The sequence below is a fragment of the Cyprinodon variegatus genome, unplaced genomic scaffold, assembly GCF_000732505.1.
Source record: "Cyprinodon variegatus isolate N-32 unplaced genomic scaffold, C_variegatus-1.0 Scaffold559, whole genome shotgun sequence".
NCBI lineage: Eukaryota > Metazoa > Chordata > Actinopteri > Cyprinodontiformes > Cyprinodontidae > Cyprinodon > Cyprinodon variegatus.
The window spans coordinates 109048-129518 of NW_015151012.1; the positions used below are offsets into that span (position 1 = coordinate 109048).

General features: G+C 38.5%; 3 protein-coding genes across 5 annotated transcripts; 2 read left to right on the forward strand and 1 right to left on the reverse strand.

Annotated features, from left to right (window-relative positions):
• The first annotated feature begins 663 nt into the window (after positions 1-663).
• On the forward strand, positions 664-3804 carry ccnb1ip1 (cyclin B1 interacting protein 1, E3 ubiquitin protein ligase). The gene is made up of 4 exons (XM_015391772.1): positions 664-966; positions 1065-1211; positions 1327-1501; positions 3641-3804. The coding sequence occupies exons 1-4, from the start codon at positions 664-666 to the stop codon at positions 3802-3804; spliced, it is 789 nt and encodes a 262-aa protein (XP_015247258.1).
• A 421-nt stretch (positions 3805-4225) lies between these two features.
• Positions 4226-7669, reverse strand: ttc5 (tetratricopeptide repeat domain 5). 3 transcript variants are annotated; one of them, XM_015391758.1, is made up of 10 exons: positions 7408-7512; positions 7276-7308; positions 6626-6758; positions 6323-6534; positions 6089-6239; positions 5905-5996; positions 5626-5826; positions 5097-5311; positions 4660-4804; positions 4425-4580 (listed from the first exon to the last, which is right to left on the reverse strand). In XM_015391758.1, the coding sequence occupies exons 2-10, from the start codon at positions 7288-7290 to the stop codon at positions 4446-4448; spliced, it is 1299 nt and encodes a 432-aa protein (XP_015247244.1). In that variant the 5' UTR covers positions 7291-7308; positions 7408-7512; the 3' UTR covers positions 4425-4445. The 3 variants fall into 3 exon arrangements, with proteins under 3 accessions (XP_015247243.1, XP_015247244.1, XP_015247246.1); XM_015391757.1 differs by lacking the exon at positions 7276-7308 and having other exon boundaries at positions 4226-4580; positions 7408-7669; XM_015391760.1 differs by lacking the exon at positions 7276-7308 and having other exon boundaries at positions 6626-6809; positions 7408-7534.
• Positions 7670-8599: 930 nt separating this feature from the next.
• Positions 8600-18213, forward strand: mettl3 (methyltransferase like 3). The gene is made up of 11 exons (XM_015391751.1): positions 8600-8815; positions 10103-10293; positions 10377-10829; positions 10923-11098; positions 12680-12893; positions 12977-13164; positions 14622-14660; positions 14751-14859; positions 14952-15017; positions 15099-15211; positions 17471-18213. The coding sequence occupies exons 1-11, from the start codon at positions 8710-8712 to the stop codon at positions 17580-17582; spliced, it is 1767 nt and encodes a 588-aa protein (XP_015247237.1). The 5' UTR covers positions 8600-8709; the 3' UTR covers positions 17583-18213.
• Positions 18214-20471: the final 2258 nt, after the last annotated feature.

A 20471-nucleotide genomic window follows, 5' to 3' on the forward strand; every position in this document is an offset into this window, starting at 1 on the left:
AAAAAGTAGAAATCCAAGAAATTTCTCAACTAAGAGTTAAAAAGTATTTGGCAAAAAAAAAAAAGGATACTCAAGTACTGAGTACTTGTTGGATCATTACATATTTAATATTTAGAAGTGATGCTGTCAGACAGGCATTGTGTAAGATGCATTTTATTTTAAGACTAAAATCCATTAATAAATACAAATAGTTGATATGATTACAAAATAAAAAATTCCCGCAACATAAATATTTTTTCAAAATTATAGTTTTCATCATAAAACTTATGAAATCAATCATTACTGTGACTAATGTGTATATATTAGAACAGGGTTAAGTTCTATTGATAATATTTACTTTTTGCTGTATATTTAGCTCATCCTTGAATAGAAATATTACTCTAGTTGGAATAGCAACGACAGTATATAATATAAGGATATTAATGAAGTAAAAGGAATAAATACATTACAGTATAACTACTTCTCTTTTTTTATATTACTCGCATAAATATAACAAATTAAAACCAACCTCTAATAATGACACATCATGAAATAGTTAAGACTCACATCTTAAATTATACATTTACTTGTTAGCACCAAGCTACCATTATGTAGTGCCCAGAACATTATTCGCTTGTTATGAAACAATTTAAGTTTGCAGAGTGTTTACTCTTCCTTCTAGTGATGGCCATGTCTCTCGGTGATGACACCCTGCTGTGTAACTACCCCAAGTGTCGGGGAAAGCTAAGTGGCTTTGCCTGGGTCACCGCCTGCTCCCATGTTTTCTGTGATCAACATGGATCCGGCGAGTTTAGCCGCTCTCCTGTCATCTGCCCGGCGTGCTCCTCTGCTCTGTCCGGAAAGATGGACATTATGAGGACGGAGCTGTCGCCCTCTGAGGAGTATAAAGCCATGGTGCTGGCAGGTCTGCGACCAGACATAGTCTTGGACATCAGTTCTCGTGCTCTTGCCTTCTGGACCTACCAGGTCAGGCATTTCACTCTGCAGCCCTGATTTTATTCATGCAGCATTGCTTGTTTTCTCCTTTAAAACCACACTATGTTTTTAACATTTCCTGTCTTCAGGTCCATCAGGAGCGTATGTACCAAGAGTACAGTCTATCCCGCGCTGACACACAGCTGAAGCAGATGGAGAAAGTTCTGACCCAGCAGAACCAGAGCAGAGAACTAGAACTCACTGCCATGAGGGGCGAGATTTCCTCACTGAAGAAAGTAAGCTGCAACTGTTTTTCACCAATACTTTCACGAGTGCTTGTTTTTAAGAAAGGCTGAGACAGAAGTTTTCATCACATTATTTTTGTGTCGTCAAAATGCTCCTCTGGCTCAGGTGATGGAGGAGTACAAGAGGAAGTACAGTGAGGTGTCTGAGAGGCTGATGGAGAGGAACAGGCAGTACCAGAAGCTGCAGGGGCTCTACGACTCCCTGAGGCTGCGCAACATGGTGGTGGGAGCTGGAGACCGAGAGATGCCATCACACCATGGGAATCAGGACCTAAACATTGGTATGACTGACACACTGCTCTTTATTTCAGCAATTCTTTTTATTCGAAATACTCTTTTGCACGAACAGTCATGAAAATATTCCAGTAGAGTTGATGGCAATCTAAGAGGCACTTGCTGAAAATTATTAAACTCAGATGCAGATGCATACAATTTAATTTAATCCTAGTTATGATAAATGAGTCAAGTTTAACTGGCCATTTAAGGCCTGTTGGTACAGATTTATCTATTGTTCTTAACTTCGTTCTGAGCAAGCATGTGGCGACAGTGGAGAGAAAAACAAATTTTTTTTTTTGTTTTCCAAGTAACAGATCTTCAGCACAGGAGGCATCAGCATTTCAGGATCATGTTTCTAAATTATGGTTTGTTGTGTGTTTTGTTGTGTGTTTTTTTAGTTTTAACTGGCATTAATGTAAGGTAGTGAGGGACTGTTTTAGATTCTGCCTGACGTTCTGCAGGATCTCTAAATGTGCTGCCTCTTTGCACGACTACAGATGCAGCGATCCCAAACCTGGATCTGATATCTGTGATTTTATATTAAATATCAGAGATACAATGCAGTGCACTTTACATGGAACTGTTATTTATATATTTATTTGTGCTGCTTATTTTTTAATAAACAACATAAAGTAGATTAATATCTGTGTTGATTTTTTACCTTTTTAAGCAATGTTTATATAAAGGATAAAAGTCTTTATTCACATGGAGAGATATGTGGTTCATTCATTTAACAGTTTAGTCGAATATAGGACGATACACTCAGCGCAGCTATCAGTATCGCATCAGATCAGAAAAAAAGTGGAACAGTTCATCTCTATTCACGACTGAACATCAGTCAGTAAATTCTGCTTGTTAGCCAGTTTAAAATACAGATTTATAAAAAAAATTCTTCTAATATCATATGTTGCAGATGTTTAGTGATTGTTGTGCAGGTTAGTAATGCAGTTTTTTTTTAGGGATGGACTGATCCACTTTTTTTATTTAATTTTTTACTTCTGATTCAATATTTGGATTTAGATATATGTAGATCCTGATACTATTTTCTCATACCTGAGCTCAGTATGCTTTAAGTCTCAGTATGCCTATCATTTCAACTGCTGATTTTTAAATAGGTTATTAAAAGCTCCTCTCTAAAAGCAAGTATATGTATGATGTGTAGACAGATGTATCCCAAAAACTTACAAAATATAAAGTTGGAAAAGAAAGTGAGAAAAACAGTAAATGTTAACAGGACAAATTACATCCTAAAACAAATAACTAAACTTTAAGAGTTTAAACTAAATGTATTCATTAAAACAAAGACAGATGCCAATAAGGGCTAACCCGTTCTGCTGTTAAAGATTTTTAACCTAATTTAAATTTATTATACAAATAGACAAACTACATCTCTACCTGTGAATCAGGTATATTTCTATTCATATCTGATGTACATTTGTCTTCTATATCACATATTGGTGTCTCTCTATTATCTTTATGTGTTTTGCATTTGAATTACTTTATGATTCAGGATTTTTTTTCCCGTGTGCTGAAATGTCTTTTTAAAAATGAGTAAGCATAAATTTTAAGACTAATATGATTTTTTTTTTACAGTTTTAGTTCTGTTTTTACGTAGTTTAGCTATTTTAACCCATGTTTACGAAAAAGATAACTCAAATAATTCCCCAGAGCAGTAAGGAGAAGACATGTTGATAAGAAACATTTTTAGGGCTGAAACTAAGGATTATTTTGGTTAATCACTTAATAATAGCAAAAGGTTCCTCAAAGAAGATACAAATACTTTTCCACTTGTGAAATTCTTGAGAGAACATATTGAGAGAAGAAAATTTTGTTTTTTTTATGTTAAATGCTAAATATTTTTACTATTTTATGTATTTTGTATAATTCCTGCACTAAGTGGGTCCCTCTATCAGCTAAAGGCATATTTTAGAGTCTGTATACTCAAGTCAACGATTAATCCAATTGTTTCAGCCCTACATTATTTACATGACCTTCACTCTGAGAAAAATGAGAATGTTTTTGAACTTTGCTGTTTAACATAAGATGTCTTCAAAACTAAAACTAGAGGTCAAAGTACTGACTGAGGTCCTTTTCTATCGGGGTAACCATAACTAACTTCCATCCACATCCTGTGTTTCACCTAGCGATGGCACGGCAGGTGACCCCTAAGAGGACCCCTCGGTTCCTCTCCGCTGGCGCCTCTGGTGAAGAGCGTTTCTTCTCCTGCCTGGAGGCCGATGGAGCCAAGTCCTTCTTCCAGCTCAGCCCTCCAGGAAGGGAGAACCGTCCCTTCATCAATAAGCACTGAAGGAAGACTTTAACTTGATGCTTTCTGTAAAAGCTGTGCTGCAAAAAAATAGCTAAAATAATATGTTTAAGTAGCATGTTTATAAACATTATATTTGTGAAACAGTTAACTCAGGTAAGTCACTAAGGTATTTGATCAGTTATATAGTTCTACTGCACTGGAAAGCAGAAGCTCAGCCTCATTATTTCAGATGTTTACCAGTGAGCCTTTAATAAACAAACAAAGCTGGTGGTTATGGGAGTAAATTCTTTAGTATAACTTTTGGCTTTGCGAGAATGAAACGATCAGGAAGTAGTTTTACAGAACACTCACCCTACCTGGAGCGATTTATCAAATATGTGGCTTTGCAATGATTCCTCTTTGAGTTTTTTTTTTTTTCTTTTCCCGAGAGATGACACAAACAAAAAGGTTCACAGAAAATGTTATTTATTTTTCCCAAGTAAACAGAATTCAGGGCTTAACACTAAAAGCTGACTCATGAGAAAATGTTGTAAATTAACAAAACAGGACCATCATGGATATAAACAAAAACAAGAAATAATATTAATAATAATAAAAAAATGTTTGAACCAGGCACAGGATTCAGAAAATTTTAAAAACCTAAACAAACAACTGTTAAACTCCAGGTAAAAAAAAACATTTCAGTGCGTTTCCTTAAGTTTTTGGCGGTTCTCATAGCTGACAGACACAGGGATCTGACTTTGGACGTTCTGCTTCTTGCCGTTGACGATGAGGAGCAGGGGAGAGTCCACCCGTATGCTTTTAAAGTCATAGGACTGCGGGAAAGACGACAGGAAGAGGTTAGACCCACGGACACCAACGTGAAGCTAGAAATACAACATGGGTCACACCGACCTTGTCTTTATGTGTGATGCTGTGACGCTTGACGTTGGGTTCAGGGATGACCACAGTGTCTCCGATCAGGACGCCCCAGGTGTCTGCCGTGTTGTACACCATCACTACTATACATGTCTCATCACTGTCCACCATGCCAAACGTACTGAGGAACAGAAAAAGACGTTGGCAAAAATAGAAGGATAAATGTGACAAAGATGGAGGGGAATTCATGTATATCAGTCTTGTTTCGACTTGTTTTGTTAGTGCAAGTTTAAAAACTATGTTTCCATGGTAACTAAACAGCAGGCAAAGGATTCAAACATAATAAACTTTTAAATCAAGATTAGCAATGGAGGAGATGCACAGATTCACTGCTCCTGTAGAGAAATGTTTGCACCATAGGCTTAAAAAAATAAATAAATAAAAAGGCAGAGTTTGAAATTAGCTTCACTTACAAGGCCATGCGACCCTGAGAGGCAAGGCTGAACACCACCTTCCCCATGGCGGCCACTCCAGCGTTATGGCCGTGTGGGAGGGAGGAGAGGGAACGCGGCTCCAGGCTGCCCACACGGCCAGAAGGGGAGCGGAACTGCGGGGACGAGCAGGGGCCCAGAGCAGACGTGTTGAGGCTTGACAACATCGTCCTCAGCCGACGTGTTTTCACCTTGCCCTAGAAAAACACACACCAAGGTCCAGGGTGAAGAGGGCAGCGAAAAACAGTTATGTAGCACTCTGCTGCCACCTAGTGGTTAAAAATAGCTTTAAACATTAAACCCTATTAATAGGAAACAAGATATTTGGTACTTTTGATTTCAGGAAATAAAAATCACCAAAACCCAGAGGATTGCTGGATTGATTAATGCACATTTTATTAGTTACGCTTTTAGAAACCTTGTGATAACTAAATGCTGAGCAAATTACAAGGCTTTCTTTCAATGTTATGTAAAAACATAAAATAAAACAGACAGAGGAACAACTGCAAACCTTGTTCTGGATGAGTTCTGACACTTTTTCCAGATACTCCAGCAACTGCTTCTCCTTCTCCCTCGGCTCCTCCCAGTTTGGGTCCAACGCTGCCGCTCGGCTGTAGCCTTCCAGCGCGCATCCGAACATCTCCTCGTAGTAAAACAGGTTGGCTCTGTTAAAGTGCAGATCTGGGGTGCTGGATGCAATCTTGTCTTCGGCCTGTGGCAAAAAACAAAACAAAAAGTGTTGGCGTGCGCATTCAGTCTGAAAAACGAGAATATGAAATCGTGAGCTTACAGATTTTGCATAGGCGCTTAGAGCTTGTTGGGAGAATTGTGGATTCTGTCCGCAGGTGAAAAACAGAGACAAATAGGCATTTCCAAGAACAACTGCAAAAGATGAGGAAGAAACTTATTTAAAAAGGCTTACTTTAAGAAGACTATGTTCAAACCTTTAAGAGTTTCTTTATAATTCTACTCACACCATGAAGTCCCGTCACTGACATCCAGCTGCACAGCTTCCCGGGCCAAGTCCACACTCTCCAGCACACGCTTACCATGTTCATCATTATTAGCTGCTGGCAGCTGCCTCAGCACCATGGAGAGGTTGCGTAGAGATACCTTATTCTTCTCCTAAAACAGATAAATATAGAAATAAAAGAGTAATTAAAAGACCACAAAGAAAATTATCCCTGCTCCCTCTGTGGCTCACATACCTGCTGCAGGGCACCAGTTAAGCAGTTCTTAGAAGCAATAAGGTCTCCCTTCTTCCAGTACTGGTCCCCCAGTATGTTCCAGGCCTCCACCAGGCAGGGATCCAGCTTTACAGCTCGGGACAAGCACTCCTCTGCTGCAGCACTGTAGTCCGGCGCCACGTTCAGACACCGGCCTTTCTGCATCAGAAACTCTACTTTGTTTTTTAAGCTGTCTGTAGACCCAAACGAGTGAGCAGGAAAGAATTGTCATGTCTCACATTAAAATATTATACTTTTTGTTTATTCCTGGAAGACAGCACCTACCTTCTTTCTCCTCCAGCTTCTTCAGTATCTCCTCCATCTTCTGTTTGACGTCATCGGGTTTCCGTCCAGCCTCCTCCACGCCATGGGTCTCAAAATAGCAATCTTTGAACTGATACAGTTCATCCACCAGCTCCTGGGATGTAAGTGATGAGAGACACCCAGGTCAATGAGGCAAAGCAATGAACTAAAATGACAGGAAGGAACACATTTCTAAATGCTGACCTTTCTGTTAACAGTTAAATAGCAACCTGAATATTGTTTTGTTTCAATGTTTGTTTTGTTAACTAATATTTAATAAGCAAATTAGCATTTCTCATTCTTTAAATAAGCATAAATTAACACTATAGTGACACAAGATGTGGAGAAAAACATAAAGCCTTTTACAACCAGACATTTTAATGCACCCACAGAAATGTTAACAGGAAGAAAATCAGGCAATGTGTTGTTTCTTTCCTCTGTTTACAGGATAAAACCAGTGACTTGCTGTTTGATGGAGCTTCCTAATGAAAAAAACTTAGATTACCTCATGAACGACCCTTTATGTCGTTATTGTCAACGTTGTATAAGCAGATTGTACATATAGTCAACCCAAGATTTTATGTTAGTAGATATCTAAATGCATTTATTGTCAGGAATGTAATTTGAGCTACCTTTTGTCTCAGCATTTAGCTGTAGGTGCAGGTCTACCTTAAGAAAAGCAAACTGTGAATCGACATAACAAAAAGGAGAGAGGTTCTGCGTGTTTATGAAAAACTGAAGGATGTTTATAGAGTTTGACTTACCTTAATGATCTGCAGCTCAGTTTTGTTTTCCCCAGCTTGACTACTCTCCTCTTTCTCCGCCATCTTTGCTACTGTTTGAGGTGAAAAACAGGTCCAGGGGAGCCAGACGACAACGAAATGAAATGTTGTTACGTATCTTTATATAAGTTTACATTTAAAGCATTTTACCATCCCTATTGACAGTCATAATCATTATTTTAATTGCAGAACCAGGAGAGTGAGTTCACCAACAAAGGAAACGGGCTTTTAATTTTTGGGACACCGGAAGTCGAAGATGTACGCACGTAATTCCTTCCGACGTAATACTCTTCTTCTTCTCATGTTTTGTATTGGCGGATGGCAACAAACTTAAGGTGCATTTACCGCCACCTACCAGACTGGAGTGAGGTCATCCATGATGTCAGAGGGAAGTTATTAATTCATACCTCAATGGTATGAACGAATCTGCTTGTTATCTATCAATCAATATCCACACAAACTCACATATAAATTAGTATACACACACTTATATTCTTACTTTAAATACGATTAAATAATCCAGTGTTTAAAAAAAAAAATCAGATTAACTGATTTATAGCAAAATTTGATTTACTTCCTAAAAGGTTCATCATTGAAAATCCTGTTTTTCTTTATTTCTGTGAATACTTATTACATTCTAATAATACATGTTCTACTGTTTTCATCCGACATAATACTCTTCAGTGGTCAATCATTTTCACTATATGGGCCTTGAGTGTTATATTCTTCAAAAATATGTATTTATTTTGAAAACATAAAAAATATATATCTTCAACAAAAATTAGTTGATAAAATAAAATTCGGAAAATTAAAAATTAAACACGATGGAAACCAACGATATTTGTGATTGTAATCCAAAAATAGAAAAAATACAAAAAGACTGAAGCCTACCTCGCTGGTGCAGAATTTCACAGCTCAGGTTAAACTCATGATGGTCACTCCACAGGAAAGAATAAAGGGTCAGTCCAAAGCCAACACCCTTCTAATAATAAACATATCGATATCCAGAATAAGCAACTCCTAACAACCATCAGGTGGCAGAACACTAAAAATACGTTTAGATTCTATTTACTGTGTTTTTTTTATGAGTAGATTTGCATGTAATATTTTATTTATTGCTCTGGACACGCCAGCGGAACGCTTAATCTCGACCTTATTTTCAGTCGGACGCTTAACCCAGGTGCTCCACGCGTACTCTTTGGGAGCGCGGTTTGTTTTCAGCTTGTGTTTTGAATCGGTGTTACCCCTTTTTTATACTATAACTGCTCCTTAATCGAGCGCATCATGTCGGATACGTGGAGCAACATCCAGGCTCACAAGAAGCAGCTGGACTCGCTGCGGGAAAGACTGCAGCGGAGGCGGAAGGACCCGGCGCAGCTCTCCGGGGCGGGTAGGTGCGGCGGCTGCAGCCTGTGGTCATTGTTACTGTTCTGATTATTAATGAATTGAATGAATAAAAAACAAATAAGCTGTAAAGGTATTAAACCTTTAAGTTCAATTGTTGCTTTAGATTACAGGGGCCTCCCTCATCTCTCGAAGCATAACGGCACATTAAAAACACGCACAAAATGTTACACCTTAAAAAGAAAGCGATGACGAAATCAACAGGAATCCAGAAAACCTTTTATGTCATTATGAGTTTACTATAGTAAGACAAGACAAGGCAAGGCAAATTTATTTGTATAGCACAATTCAGTACAAAGACAATGCAAAGTGCTTTACATGATTAAAATATAGAAAAATAAAACAGAATCGAAGCAAGTAGGAAAAAAATAAATAAATAAAAAATGCAGAAACAAAAAAGAACATTAAAAACTGTTGGACTAAAGAAAATAAAAAAAGTTGAACCAATGATGTTTCAGTTGATCTGTTTAACTAGAACAGTCAAAGGCAATCCTAAACAAATGTGTTTTTAGTCTTGATTTAAAGGAACTCAGGCTTTCCGCACTTTTACAGTTTTCTGGAAGTTTGTTCCAGATAAATGAAGCATAGGAACTAAATGCTGCTTCTCCCTGTTTAGTTCTGGTTCTAGGTATGCAGAGCAGGCTGGAGCCAGAAGACCTGAGTGGTCTGGAGGGTTGATAAACTGGATACTTAATTATAATGCGTGAAGCTTTCAGATTTATATTAATATTTGAGTATAAGTTCTGTTTAGCATATAATGGTTTGATGCCTGTTATCATATTTAGATGTTAAATTTGATATAAAGGTCCAATGGCAAATCAGGCCATTGCATATGGTATTATTAGGATCTAACATTTATTAGAGATGATATATTTGAAAACTAAACAGAAAATATTTTATATTCCATATAAATAATGACATTTTCAATCAGTTTATCCACCTTTAAACTATTTTTGTAAAATCCTTTTGATCATATTAGGACTGAAGAATAATCTGATCAATCCTTGACTCGAGTAGATAGACTCTAAAAGATGCTGTCTATGGAAGAACAACTAACTCGGAGCAAAAATTAAGCCAAAACAATACAAAATATGTCTACTTTGCTTTAAAAGAGTAAATCCATCTAAATATAGTCACTATCAATAACTAAACATTAAATATCATTAGAATTAAAACCGTAGAATATTGACATGATAGATGTGAAGGAGCCCTGTGTGTGCACCGTTTGCAGAAATGCAACAGACAGATTTCATGAACTTTACTGTCTATGCAGATGGCGGGGTAACCACTGATGGCTCCACAGCCAGGAGCGACAGCCCAGCTCCATCAACTCCTTCTACTTCTCAGGAGGAGACAGAGAAACCACCAGACCCAGAACTGGAGAAGAGGCTGCTGGGATATCTCTCTGATCTGAGCCTCACACTGCCAACGGACTCACTGGCCATTACAAACCAGCTCAACAGTGTAAGTCTCCCTACACGTATGAAAAATAAGGCCATGGACTGTGTAGTTTTTTCTTTATCTAGTGTCCATGTTCGTCGTCACAGGCTGAAGGTGCTGTTACTCATGGATGCATCCAGAGCCTGCTTCTCAAGTTCTCTGCACAGGAGCTCATTGAGGTCCGACAGCCTACCTCCATCTCTTCTTCTTCTACGACTTCCTCTCCTCCCGCTACGGTCGTCGTAGCTGTGGATCACACAAAGCTTTGGGCCATGATTGGTTCGGTGTCTGGAGCCCAGAGAGCTGGAGCCAAGAGAAAAGCTGAAGACCAGACCCTCGGTGGCTTTTCACCTAAACTGCAAAGCTCTGCATCGCCTCCACACATGTCCTCCTCCTCCTCCCTGACGCCGGCCTCCTCCTCGCAGCTGGCGGGATCTTCTTCTTCAGGGAGCGGAGCTGAGAAGAAGGGTCGCAGCAGTAAGAGCCAGTCGTCTCATTTGGACATGGAGATTGAGAGTCTCCTTAACCAGCAGTCCACCAAGGAGCAGCAAAGCAAGAAGGTTATAATACTTGTTTTGAATATTTCACCTAACACTTTAATCAGCGGAGGAGTGGATATAGGAGTCTAATGTATGTATTTATTATTCTTTAAGATGAGTCAAGAGATTCTGGAGCTCCTTAATGCCAGCACAGCCAAGGAGCAATCTATAGTGGAAAAGTTCAGGTCTCGAGGAAGAGCTCAGGTCCAGGAGTTCTGCGATTACGGGACCAAAGAGGAGTGTTTCCGCTCCGGGGACAGTCCTCAGCCGTGCACTAAGCTCCACTTCCGGTAAGGATTTTAACCCTTTATAGAGAACTCAGTGAAATACTTTGGAAAAAATTGGAGAACAGAATAAGACAGTATTACTAGTATATATACACACATATTTTATAGCAAAGATCGGTGTCAATTTAATTACCAGACATGTCACTTGCTCCAATATTTTAAAAACAAACACAGAAAGTGCTTTTTATAAGGTCTTCATGAAAAACACAGAGAGAAAGAAATAATCTTTTATCTATTGCTAATACAGAATCATAATTTTTTTTCTTCACTGTTTAACTTAGTTTATCGACTTTTTAACTTAATTTGCAGAAGGCAACATCTGATTGGTTAAATGCTAAATTATCCTGTACTGCGCAGTGACATTTACAAAATGTAAACACTTCTCCATCCTTTGAGCTTCTATGATTTAAGTTTAGAGTAACATTATTTTAGTCAGAAGATGGTGCTATAATCACTGTTTTTAGCTTTTAACTCTGTTCATGACAGGGTTGACTTCTTTTCCTGACAAATACCTGAGGATAAATATATCTAGTTGGATTGAAATCTTAATTTTAGGATTTGGAAGAAAAAAAAAAGCCTGAAGTCGATGCAAAAAAAAATTAATAAATCAGTAGTTAAATCATCCTGGAAAATGTACAATAGAAGTCAGTCAGACACTTTTATTCAGTGCAGTGCAGTTGATGAAAACCAGTAAGTTGTTTGGAGAGAAAATGATTTTTTTTCCTTTATTTCTTTATTGACAGCATACAGTTATATATTTTTTCCAACCAGGAGTTTGGTAAAAATTTCTCCCCCATGTTTCAATCACTTCCTGGGTCAAAAAACAAATGTTTTAAAAAGTGTCTTCCTGTAACAGCGATGAGCTGAACAAAGTCGCTGACACTCTAAACTTCGTAAACTGAGCCTAATACACAGAGAAGAACATGTTCTTGAATCATATCTGATTGTCAAAATGAAAATACAGTAAAATTAGGTGATACTTCAGATTATTTATTTATTTATTAATATGTGCCTTTTAACAAATTACTTCTTTATATATGTAAAATATATAGAACCTGCTAATGTTTATGCAGTAGTAATCAGCTAAATGTGTGCTTAATAAAAAAAAAAATCTGTAAATTTAATTAAATTTATGCTGAGACATTGTATTTTTTCAGGTTTACCAGCATAATTAGGCTCATCTTTGTCATTCTGATTCTGAATAATTTAAAATGAGGTCTGCATTTGCACTAAGGGGTAAAGGTATAAGGCAAATAGCAGGAATTAGTAGGATGTTAAAACACAATAATAGACATCAAATTGCGCTTTGATTCTAATTGGACGTCTATTAATCCGGATATTACTGGACATCTTTTTTTCTGCTAGTCATTGAAACGATCCACAAAGATTTGTTTTTAAATCTGCTCAGGTTTTCAATCTCCAATCACACTGAATTTGTTCTAAAACATTAAACTGTGACCAAAAAAAACACCTTTAATAGGTTAAGATTTGTTCTCACCGCTGTGAGAAAGTTGTTAAGCAAAGATTTTCAGGATGAAATGCTTTATCAACTCACCGTTTCCAACTTTAACAATTTTTATTCAGCCGCATCATCAACAAGCACACAGATGAGAGTCTGGGCGACTGCTCCTTCCTCAACACCTGCTTCCACATGGACACCTGTAAATACGTGCATTATGAGATCGACAGCCCCCCAGAGGCAGAGAGCAGCCTGATGGGGCCGCAGGCGGGGACCCCGGAGATCGGCCTCCATGCTGAAGACGCAGATAGCACCGTGGGCAAACTCTTCCCTTCGCAGGTGGGCAACAAGGGTAACGGCTTCTGAACAGGGGGGGTCATGGATTCTGTCTAAAAGGAGTAAAACCGCTGTTTAATCCCCAGTGGATCTGCTGCGATATCCGCTACCTTGACATGTCCATCCTGGGGAAGTTTTCTGTGGTGATGGCTGACCCTCCCTGGGACATTCACATGGAGCTGCCGTACGGCACCCTCACTGATGACGAGATGATAAAACTCAGCATTCCTGCCCTGCAGGATGATGGTTTCCTCTTCCTCTGGGTCACTGGAAGGTAGATGAACATAGCTCACCATATAGCAGTGAAACACTATTTTATGGGGCTGCTCTATTATTGTATATCTAACCCCCACTTGGGCTGATTCACTCTCATTAAATATGACACAGTATGAGCTCCAATCAAACAAAAACGGGTAAATAAATCTGTTAAGGAAAATACTTTAAAAAAAAGGGATTAAAAGTTAGTAGCTGCTAAGAACTGTTTATATAGAGGAAGTGGATTTTATACCATAAAGCCCTCTGCTTTATATGCATTATGTTGGCTCCGTATTAGTCAGTTAGTTAACTATCAGCAGGTTTTAGGGCTGCAACTAATGATTATTTTGCAATTTGATTAATCTATTAATTATTTTTCCATTATCGATCAATAATCAGATAGCAACAGGTTTTAAAGAACATTTTTTACAAAATTGTGCCAGTTGAAACTAAAATGTTTCCACTTGAGGAGTTCTGGATAGAACATATTGCCAGCTAAAAACATTTAATTTATTTTTTTTATCTTGCATGCAAAATCTTTATATATTTTTTTACAATATTAATAGAATTACTGCTCTGAGTGGGTTTCTCTGTCAGTTAAAAGCCTGTTTTAATGTCTCTGTTCTTCATTTAACAATTGATCAATTACTAAATTAGTTGACAATTATTTAATTAATCGATTAATAACCATTAATTGTTTCAGCCCTAGCAGGTTTAAAAAAAATCGATACAAATTTCCCTTCAATCTTTGCACCTTTAAGCATTTGTAATGCTGATGTGAGTTAAATCTCTCCATTGCAGACAAAATGCTGCATAAAGAAATTAAGTAACATTGTTATAACATTTTTGACGCATCAAGTTCCTAGGCAGATAGTATAGAAAATACTTTTTTTTTTCTTTCATTTTCTAAGAAAAATATATGTTTTAAATAATTCATAAATGCTGTAGTTTTTACATCAATTTCTATCATATCCACATGCTCAACCTGCTTTTAGCTTTATAATTCATCAGTGTTTAGAGTTTACTTTTACTGACTGAATGCACGCTTTACATTTTACTGCTGCTTTGGTTCTAAGAAGCTTTAAATTCCAGTTAAACTGGATCTGTGGCTTTAAATTGTGCAGTGAAATATTTTTGAAATGTGCCTCAAAAATTCCTAAAGCGTGATGTTTTAGGAGAAAGTCCTGCTAACAGACAGATAGAAAACGCTGAAGAAAATCTAGAAACTTGAGTCTGGAAATTTGTAGAAACCTGCATGTTAAAGTAGGTCTGTTGGATTATTAGATTTGCAGATCTATTCACACGAAGCTATGGATGTTTGTAGGTTCCAGAAACACAAGATATGTAGAAACAATAGTGGCATCTGATTAAGAGAATCTATTTCACTGAATGTAAAACTCTTTTTGTTTTTTTCTGGCTTTTGTCCTTTGATTGTAAACATAAACGCACATAGTGATGGTTGTTGTTCTCTCACAGGGCCATGGAGCTGGGCCGGGAGTGTCTCAGCCTCTGGGGGTAGGTAATGTTTAGGGTGTTTTTTGACTCCCCCTTTCACCCCCTGATCTTTTTTCCCTTCCTATTTCCTTCTCCGTTGTGTTTCCTCAGCTATGAGCGCGTGGATGAAATCATCTGGGTGAAAACCAACCAGCTGCAGCGAATCATTCGCACAGGCAGGACGGGTCACTGGCTGAACCACGGAAAGGAGCACTGTCTGGTATATCTAAAGTCCTTGAGTTCCTTCCTTACACAGCTCCTGAAATTAAATGTCCTAAAAACTAGCTTGGTGATGTTTTTGGATGTCTTCAGGTGGGCGTTAAAGGAAACACTCAGGGGTTCAACCGCGGTTTGGACTGCGACGTCATTGTGGCTGAAGTAAAGTACCGCCCATCCTTAGACACGGGTTGTTATTTCTAATTCCTTTCAGCTTGTAACTGTCTGCACGCTCTGACGCAGGTCCGCTCCACCAGCCACAAACCAGATGAGATCTACGGCATGATAGAGCGGCTGTCGCCCGGCACGAGGAAGATCGAGCTCTTCGGCCGACCTCACAATGTCCAGCCCAACTGGTAACCCGAACTCTCTGATAATTCAGGACAAAAACATTTCAGGACCTATTGCATGACCTAACGATGCTAAACTACATTTATAAAGATTAAATACTGTTTTCAGGAGGTCAGAATCAGCTTTGTTTGCAACTTTGGTTCCTCTATAATCTATTTGTGAAGTGACACTTGGATCCCAGAAAGGTTTCAGGATGGTGCATCAATACGTGCCAAAACCAGAAGGTTTGCTCTGTCTCCAATAACTGTTTCAAGAGCATGGAGGAGATTCAGTTAACCTAGGACAGCTGGACAGGACCATTGAAGGTCCTTAACCTATCAACAGGCCTGATATCTGCTCCTTAGTGCATGGAGGAACAGGATGAGGGCTGCTAGAGCAATGCAAAGTGACCTGCAACAGGCGTTAATATATATGAGACCAACCTATTAGACACAGACTCCATGAGGTCGACCTGAGGGCCAGACGCTCTCTACTACCTCACTGCATAAAGCTCGGCTGGCATAAACACTGGAATTGGAAGGTTGGAAGTTTCACACTCTGCTGTTGAGAGGTGTGAAAGGATCTGGAGGAGCTGTGATGGAAGCCATGTTGCAGCATTATTCAGTGTGACCGGTTTGATGGGTGAGTTTTGCTCTGGAGAGGCATAGCTATGGATGGACACCCTGACTGCCTCTAGGTGTCAGGATTAGGGCTGAGTATCAATCAAAAATGTTCGATACTAATACCTTCACTTCAATATCGGTTCCGGAACTATACTTTTTATATCAGTTTTATAATATTATAAATAAATAATTGAATTTTATTGATCTCACATTGTGAAATGTACCTCTGCATTTAACTCATCCCCTTGGGGAGCAGTGGGCTGCCATTGTGGGGTGCTTAGGGAGCAATTGGGGGTTAAGGGTCTTGCTCAGAGAGTAGCAGTCTGTGGGCGTGGGTTTCAAACTCACAACCTCAGGATTTCAAGCTCTATGCCCTAACCACTATGCTGCCACTCCTCCACAATTCTAATCAATTCTAATAAAACGAAAATTACATATTAAAGTAAAAATCTTGAATTTTATTTTTATTTCAGAATTTACTATTCTAAGCTCTTTTCTTACATAAAAAATATTTTCAGTGCAAAAGAAAAGTTGAAAACGAGTGAAAAAAGTCAGTGACTAAAGCTCACTGTTTCATATTGAGGACCTTTTTACTCAGCAGTTTTTCTTCCAAATCAAACATGTCTGCTTTCTCAGCAAGCCCGCTCCTGACTGATGGTGTCTCCAGCAGTAGAAGATGTGCGCTCTGAGGGTGTTAATGATGCTCGCACGCAGAGATACCTGGTTGCCAAGTTTGTGCACCTATTAAGTAGCAGTAACATTAACAAACATAAAGTTGCCTGTTGAAGACGATTCTGATGGTGGAGATTTTTAATCCCTTCGCTCCGGGTCTGTACTGCTCACAGGCTGCTAAGAGGAGGATGGCTGTGCTGGCTGCTCTTCTTGCAGTCAAACGCTGAGCAACTTTCCGCTCTTAAATAGATCCTGTGTGCACAATTAGGTGCTTCATCAACTTAGTGGTATTTCCAGCCTTAGCAACAACGTCTTTTTTGCACACATTGCATTACGAACTATTCGCATCAATCTTTCTAAAGTGAAGCCACACCTTTGACCTTGGTGGCATTATCAGGCAGTTCGACCAGGCTGGCAACCGGCTCACAACACAGATACTTGTGAATCCCATTTGTAGGCATAACCATGTATGTATTTTTCTTGAGTGATGCAATCATATTAACTTTAGAGCCAATCATTGAAACTTGGCAACGAAAGACGAGGCATGTTTTGATACTCTGCAACACCGAAGCATTTCGGTCGGTACCATAAAGGAACTGAAGTTCAGTACCCTCCCCCTGTCAGGATGGCTCCTAGAAGATGATGGAACTGAGGACATCATCCGTATCATGCAGGCTTGTTTCCATGCACTTGGGGCCCATAAATTCTATTGAGTACTGTTTTGATTTGCTGCAATGCGTCTCATAAATAGGACTATCCTGCTGCATCTTTTTCTCTGCGACTCTGCATTAAGCCTTCTGTAGGGTGATTGTTTTCATTTCCATAAGATGATGTCATACCCATTACAAATCAGTATGGATATCTAAACCCACTAAGCTCTGATATGATTTCAGAGGGCTGCTTCAATGTTTTTTTTTTTAAGTAATGCTTGTCGAGATGTCAGTAGGAAATTTAGAAATATAAATCATCCTAAAATCATTTTCTGTGCAGGATTACTCTGGGAAACCAGCTTGACGGCATTCATCTGTTGGATCCTGAGGTTGTGGCCCGTTTTAAAGAGCGATATCCAGATGGAGTCATCTCCAAGCCGCACACGCAGTGAAGATATGTGTGCTTATCCGCCGATGTTTTTTAGACCTGTGAATACTTTTTTTAATATTTTTGGAACCAGGTGATTTTTCTCTTTTTCTCCTTGAGAATGAACTAAAGCAATATGAAGGGAAGACTTTTTGCTACCTGAGAGTAAAAATGTTCCATGTAACCCAAGCATTTCATTCTTGTAGATGTGTTTTCTTCTATATATAAATATTTACAGTGAGGAAAACAAGTATTTGAACACCCTGCTTTTTAGCAAGTTCCCCCACTTAGAAATCATGGAGGGGTCTGAAACTGTCATTGTAGGTGCATGTACACTGGGAGACATACAATCGAAAAAAAGGCAAATCCAGAAATTACAATATATGATTTTTTTTTAACTACGTTTTTGTATGATACGGCTATAAATAGGTATTTTCTGTCTCCCAGTGGACATGCACCTATGACAATTACAAACCCCTTCCTGATTTCTAAGTGGTAGAACTTGCAAAATAGCAGGGTGTTCAGATAGTTAATTTCCTCACTGTATAGATTACTTTCTAGTAAAATCTATTTTCACATTTACGATTTCTGAAGTCTTGTGTGTTCCTTTATGCTTTACTTTCCATTGACACCTGAATTTCCCCACTGTGAGGCAATAAAGGGTATTTCTATTTTCTATTTCAGGCTTTTGACTAGAACGTAATGCTTTTTTTTATGTTTAGATGCACAGGTTTAAATTTACGTGTGTTTTCTCTAATCCACCCAATGAGAAAATTATACAAACAGCTCCTGGTTTAATGATACACGCTAATAATTGGTTTCATATTCCTTACCAAGTTACACCAAGACCATACAGTTTATGTAGCCATGATCAAACTTCTTTTAGGGTTCCAGCTGCATATTTGGCAGATTATGCTTTCATTTCCTGTACATAGTGTTAAGATCTTCATTCCAGAAACTAAAACTAGCTTTACCCATAATGGCAGTTTTGGATCTTAATCAGTTTGGATTCACTCTATGCTATGCACCAAATCTGCTAGTAGTAAAACACACCCTCAGCTTAATGCTGCCACCACCATGCTTTACAGTCCAATGTTCTTCAGTTTAAAACCCTCCCAATAACTAATTAAGACATTTTATTTATAATTGTGGACATTTCACCAGAAGACATTTGGCTTGTCCAGCTGTAGAATTACCAGAACCTGAAGGGATTATCTAAAGCTAGATGACTTCAAACATTTCACTTTGAATTTAATTAATTTAGTCCCTCAGCATCATGTCTGTCAATGTGGATTAACTGGCTTCACTGTGGACGGTGTGGACTTCTGATAGCAGGTCTGAATCTCTGGGTCGTTCTTTAAGATCCATCCGTTGAAAGTTGTTGCTCAAACATGCAGGGTAGATGGGAGCTTATGTCTTACCTTAGGTGGTCTTTTGACAAAAGGTGTGGTACAAACAAAGCAGCACTGATAACCGGACCACCATGCAGCCTCATTCCTGAACATAACCCATTTACCTTAAAAGGTGCCATTTTGAGGCAGTCATGACTTAATGAAAGTTAAGTGATCTCTCAGGACAATAATGCTGGTTTTAGAATGGATTACATGGGACTAAACCTCTGGAATGGCCCTCACTTTAACTAGCATTTTTAAATTAGAGACGAGCTGGAAAAAAATCCAGGTTAAATTAACAATTATATATCAAGAGTAGTAAATATTCTGCTAGAATAATGTAGGCAAGATGCAACTTTCTAAGGAATAATACCCAAATATTAATGTGTAGTTATAAAGAAAATTAATTTGAATGACTAAACCAGGCGTTGCTCTTATAAACCACTGTTAATGTTTTACATATTGCATCTGGATTTCCAGACAGGAAAAAAAGACAAAAACAAAAAAGTTTAAAATGGATCCTGGAGCTAGAATATCATTATGAAAGCAACACACCACCCTTACTATTCATATATAAAACAGACATTTTATTATAAATCTTGTTAGAGTACTACAGATCAGAACATATTAGTTTAGGTGATAGATGAAGAAATGATCTCCACATATTAGAGTGTCAGTTCATTGTAAGCTATTACATTAAAGGATCTTAGCATTAGAGTATTTCATTGAAAAGGAGTTGGGGTTAAATAACAGCAGATATACAGTAAAAATGAAGTGTGGCTCAGTTTACTTCATTTCATAACACCACATAAAGAAGTTGAAGCTATATTTCCATGTCTGATCTCTAGGTTTATTTTCTGTTACAAAAAGAAATGACATTAAAAAAAGCACTTTTTTATTATTTTGTAGTGTTTCACAATTAGCTTGTAAAAAGTTAAATATTGTTAGTTCTGTGATTTAGAGGGAATTACTCAAAATGCTAAAATATCTACTGTTAAGTGAAAACATGCATTTTTTTCCCCCCAAAATGTCGACACATAAAGCAGAATAGAAAACATAAAAAAAAAGTAATGCACTTAATGGTGAAGGAAGCTGTAAACGACCATATCTTCTGCTCTCTCATCAGTCTGTTCATATGAGTCCACTGTTTCCAGAGTTAAGCTGACATATTAGTCCGTTCTCCTCAGACTTAATGAAACCTCTAGAGTTCTCTCAGAGATAAAGATGCACAAGAGACTGCAGGTTGAAGCTGAAGACGACCAACGGTTTGTGGTCTGCAGGTCTTTTGATCCTGCAATGGGGTCTGACTGCCTCCTCTGCAGTCATCTGATCATCTCAGTAGGTGGCGTCCACGGCGTTGATGTTGCTGTCCAGTTGGTGTCTGAAGGACAGCCTGGCCTTGGTGGAGAAGTAGATCTGGGTGCCCCGGCTGAGGCTCCCCGCTCCTTCGCTGTCGCTGCTCCATGACGTCGTGGAGGACAAACGAGGCTTAGTCTCCTCTGTGGGAACTATGGGAATAAAAG

Excerpts from the sequence above, each read along its gene's own strand:
- ttc5 (XM_015391757.1), bottom strand. The coding sequence starts at position 7,470 with ATGGCGGAGAAAGAGGAGAGTAGTCAAGCTGGGGAAAACAAAACTGAG. Across the intron at positions 5,827-5,904 it reads TAAGCGCCTATGCAAAATCT|GCCGAAGACAAGATTGCATC; the intron begins GTAAGCTCACGA and ends TTTTTGCCACAG. Across the intron at positions 5,312-5,625 it reads CAGAACTCATCCAGAACAAG|GGCAAGGTGAAAACACGTCG; the intron begins GTTTGCAGTTGT and ends GTGTTTTTCTAG.
- mettl3 (XM_015391751.1), top strand. The coding sequence starts at position 8,710 with ATGTCGGATACGTGGAGCAACATCCAGGCTCACAAGAAGCAGCTGGAC. Across the intron at positions 10,294-10,376 it reads TTACAAACCAGCTCAACAGT|GCTGAAGGTGCTGTTACTCA; the intron begins GTAAGTCTCCCT and ends TCGTCGTCACAG. Across the intron at positions 15,018-15,098 it reads GCGACGTCATTGTGGCTGAA|GTCCGCTCCACCAGCCACAA; the intron begins GTAAAGTACCGC and ends GCTCTGACGCAG.
- ccnb1ip1 (XM_015391772.1), top strand. The coding sequence starts at position 664 with ATGGCCATGTCTCTCGGTGATGACACCCTGCTGTGTAACTACCCCAAG. Across the intron at positions 967-1,064 it reads TTGCCTTCTGGACCTACCAG|GTCCATCAGGAGCGTATGTA; the intron begins GTCAGGCATTTC and ends TCCTGTCTTCAG. Across the intron at positions 1,502-3,640 it reads GAATCAGGACCTAAACATTG|CGATGGCACGGCAGGTGACC; the intron begins GTATGACTGACA and ends TGTTTCACCTAG.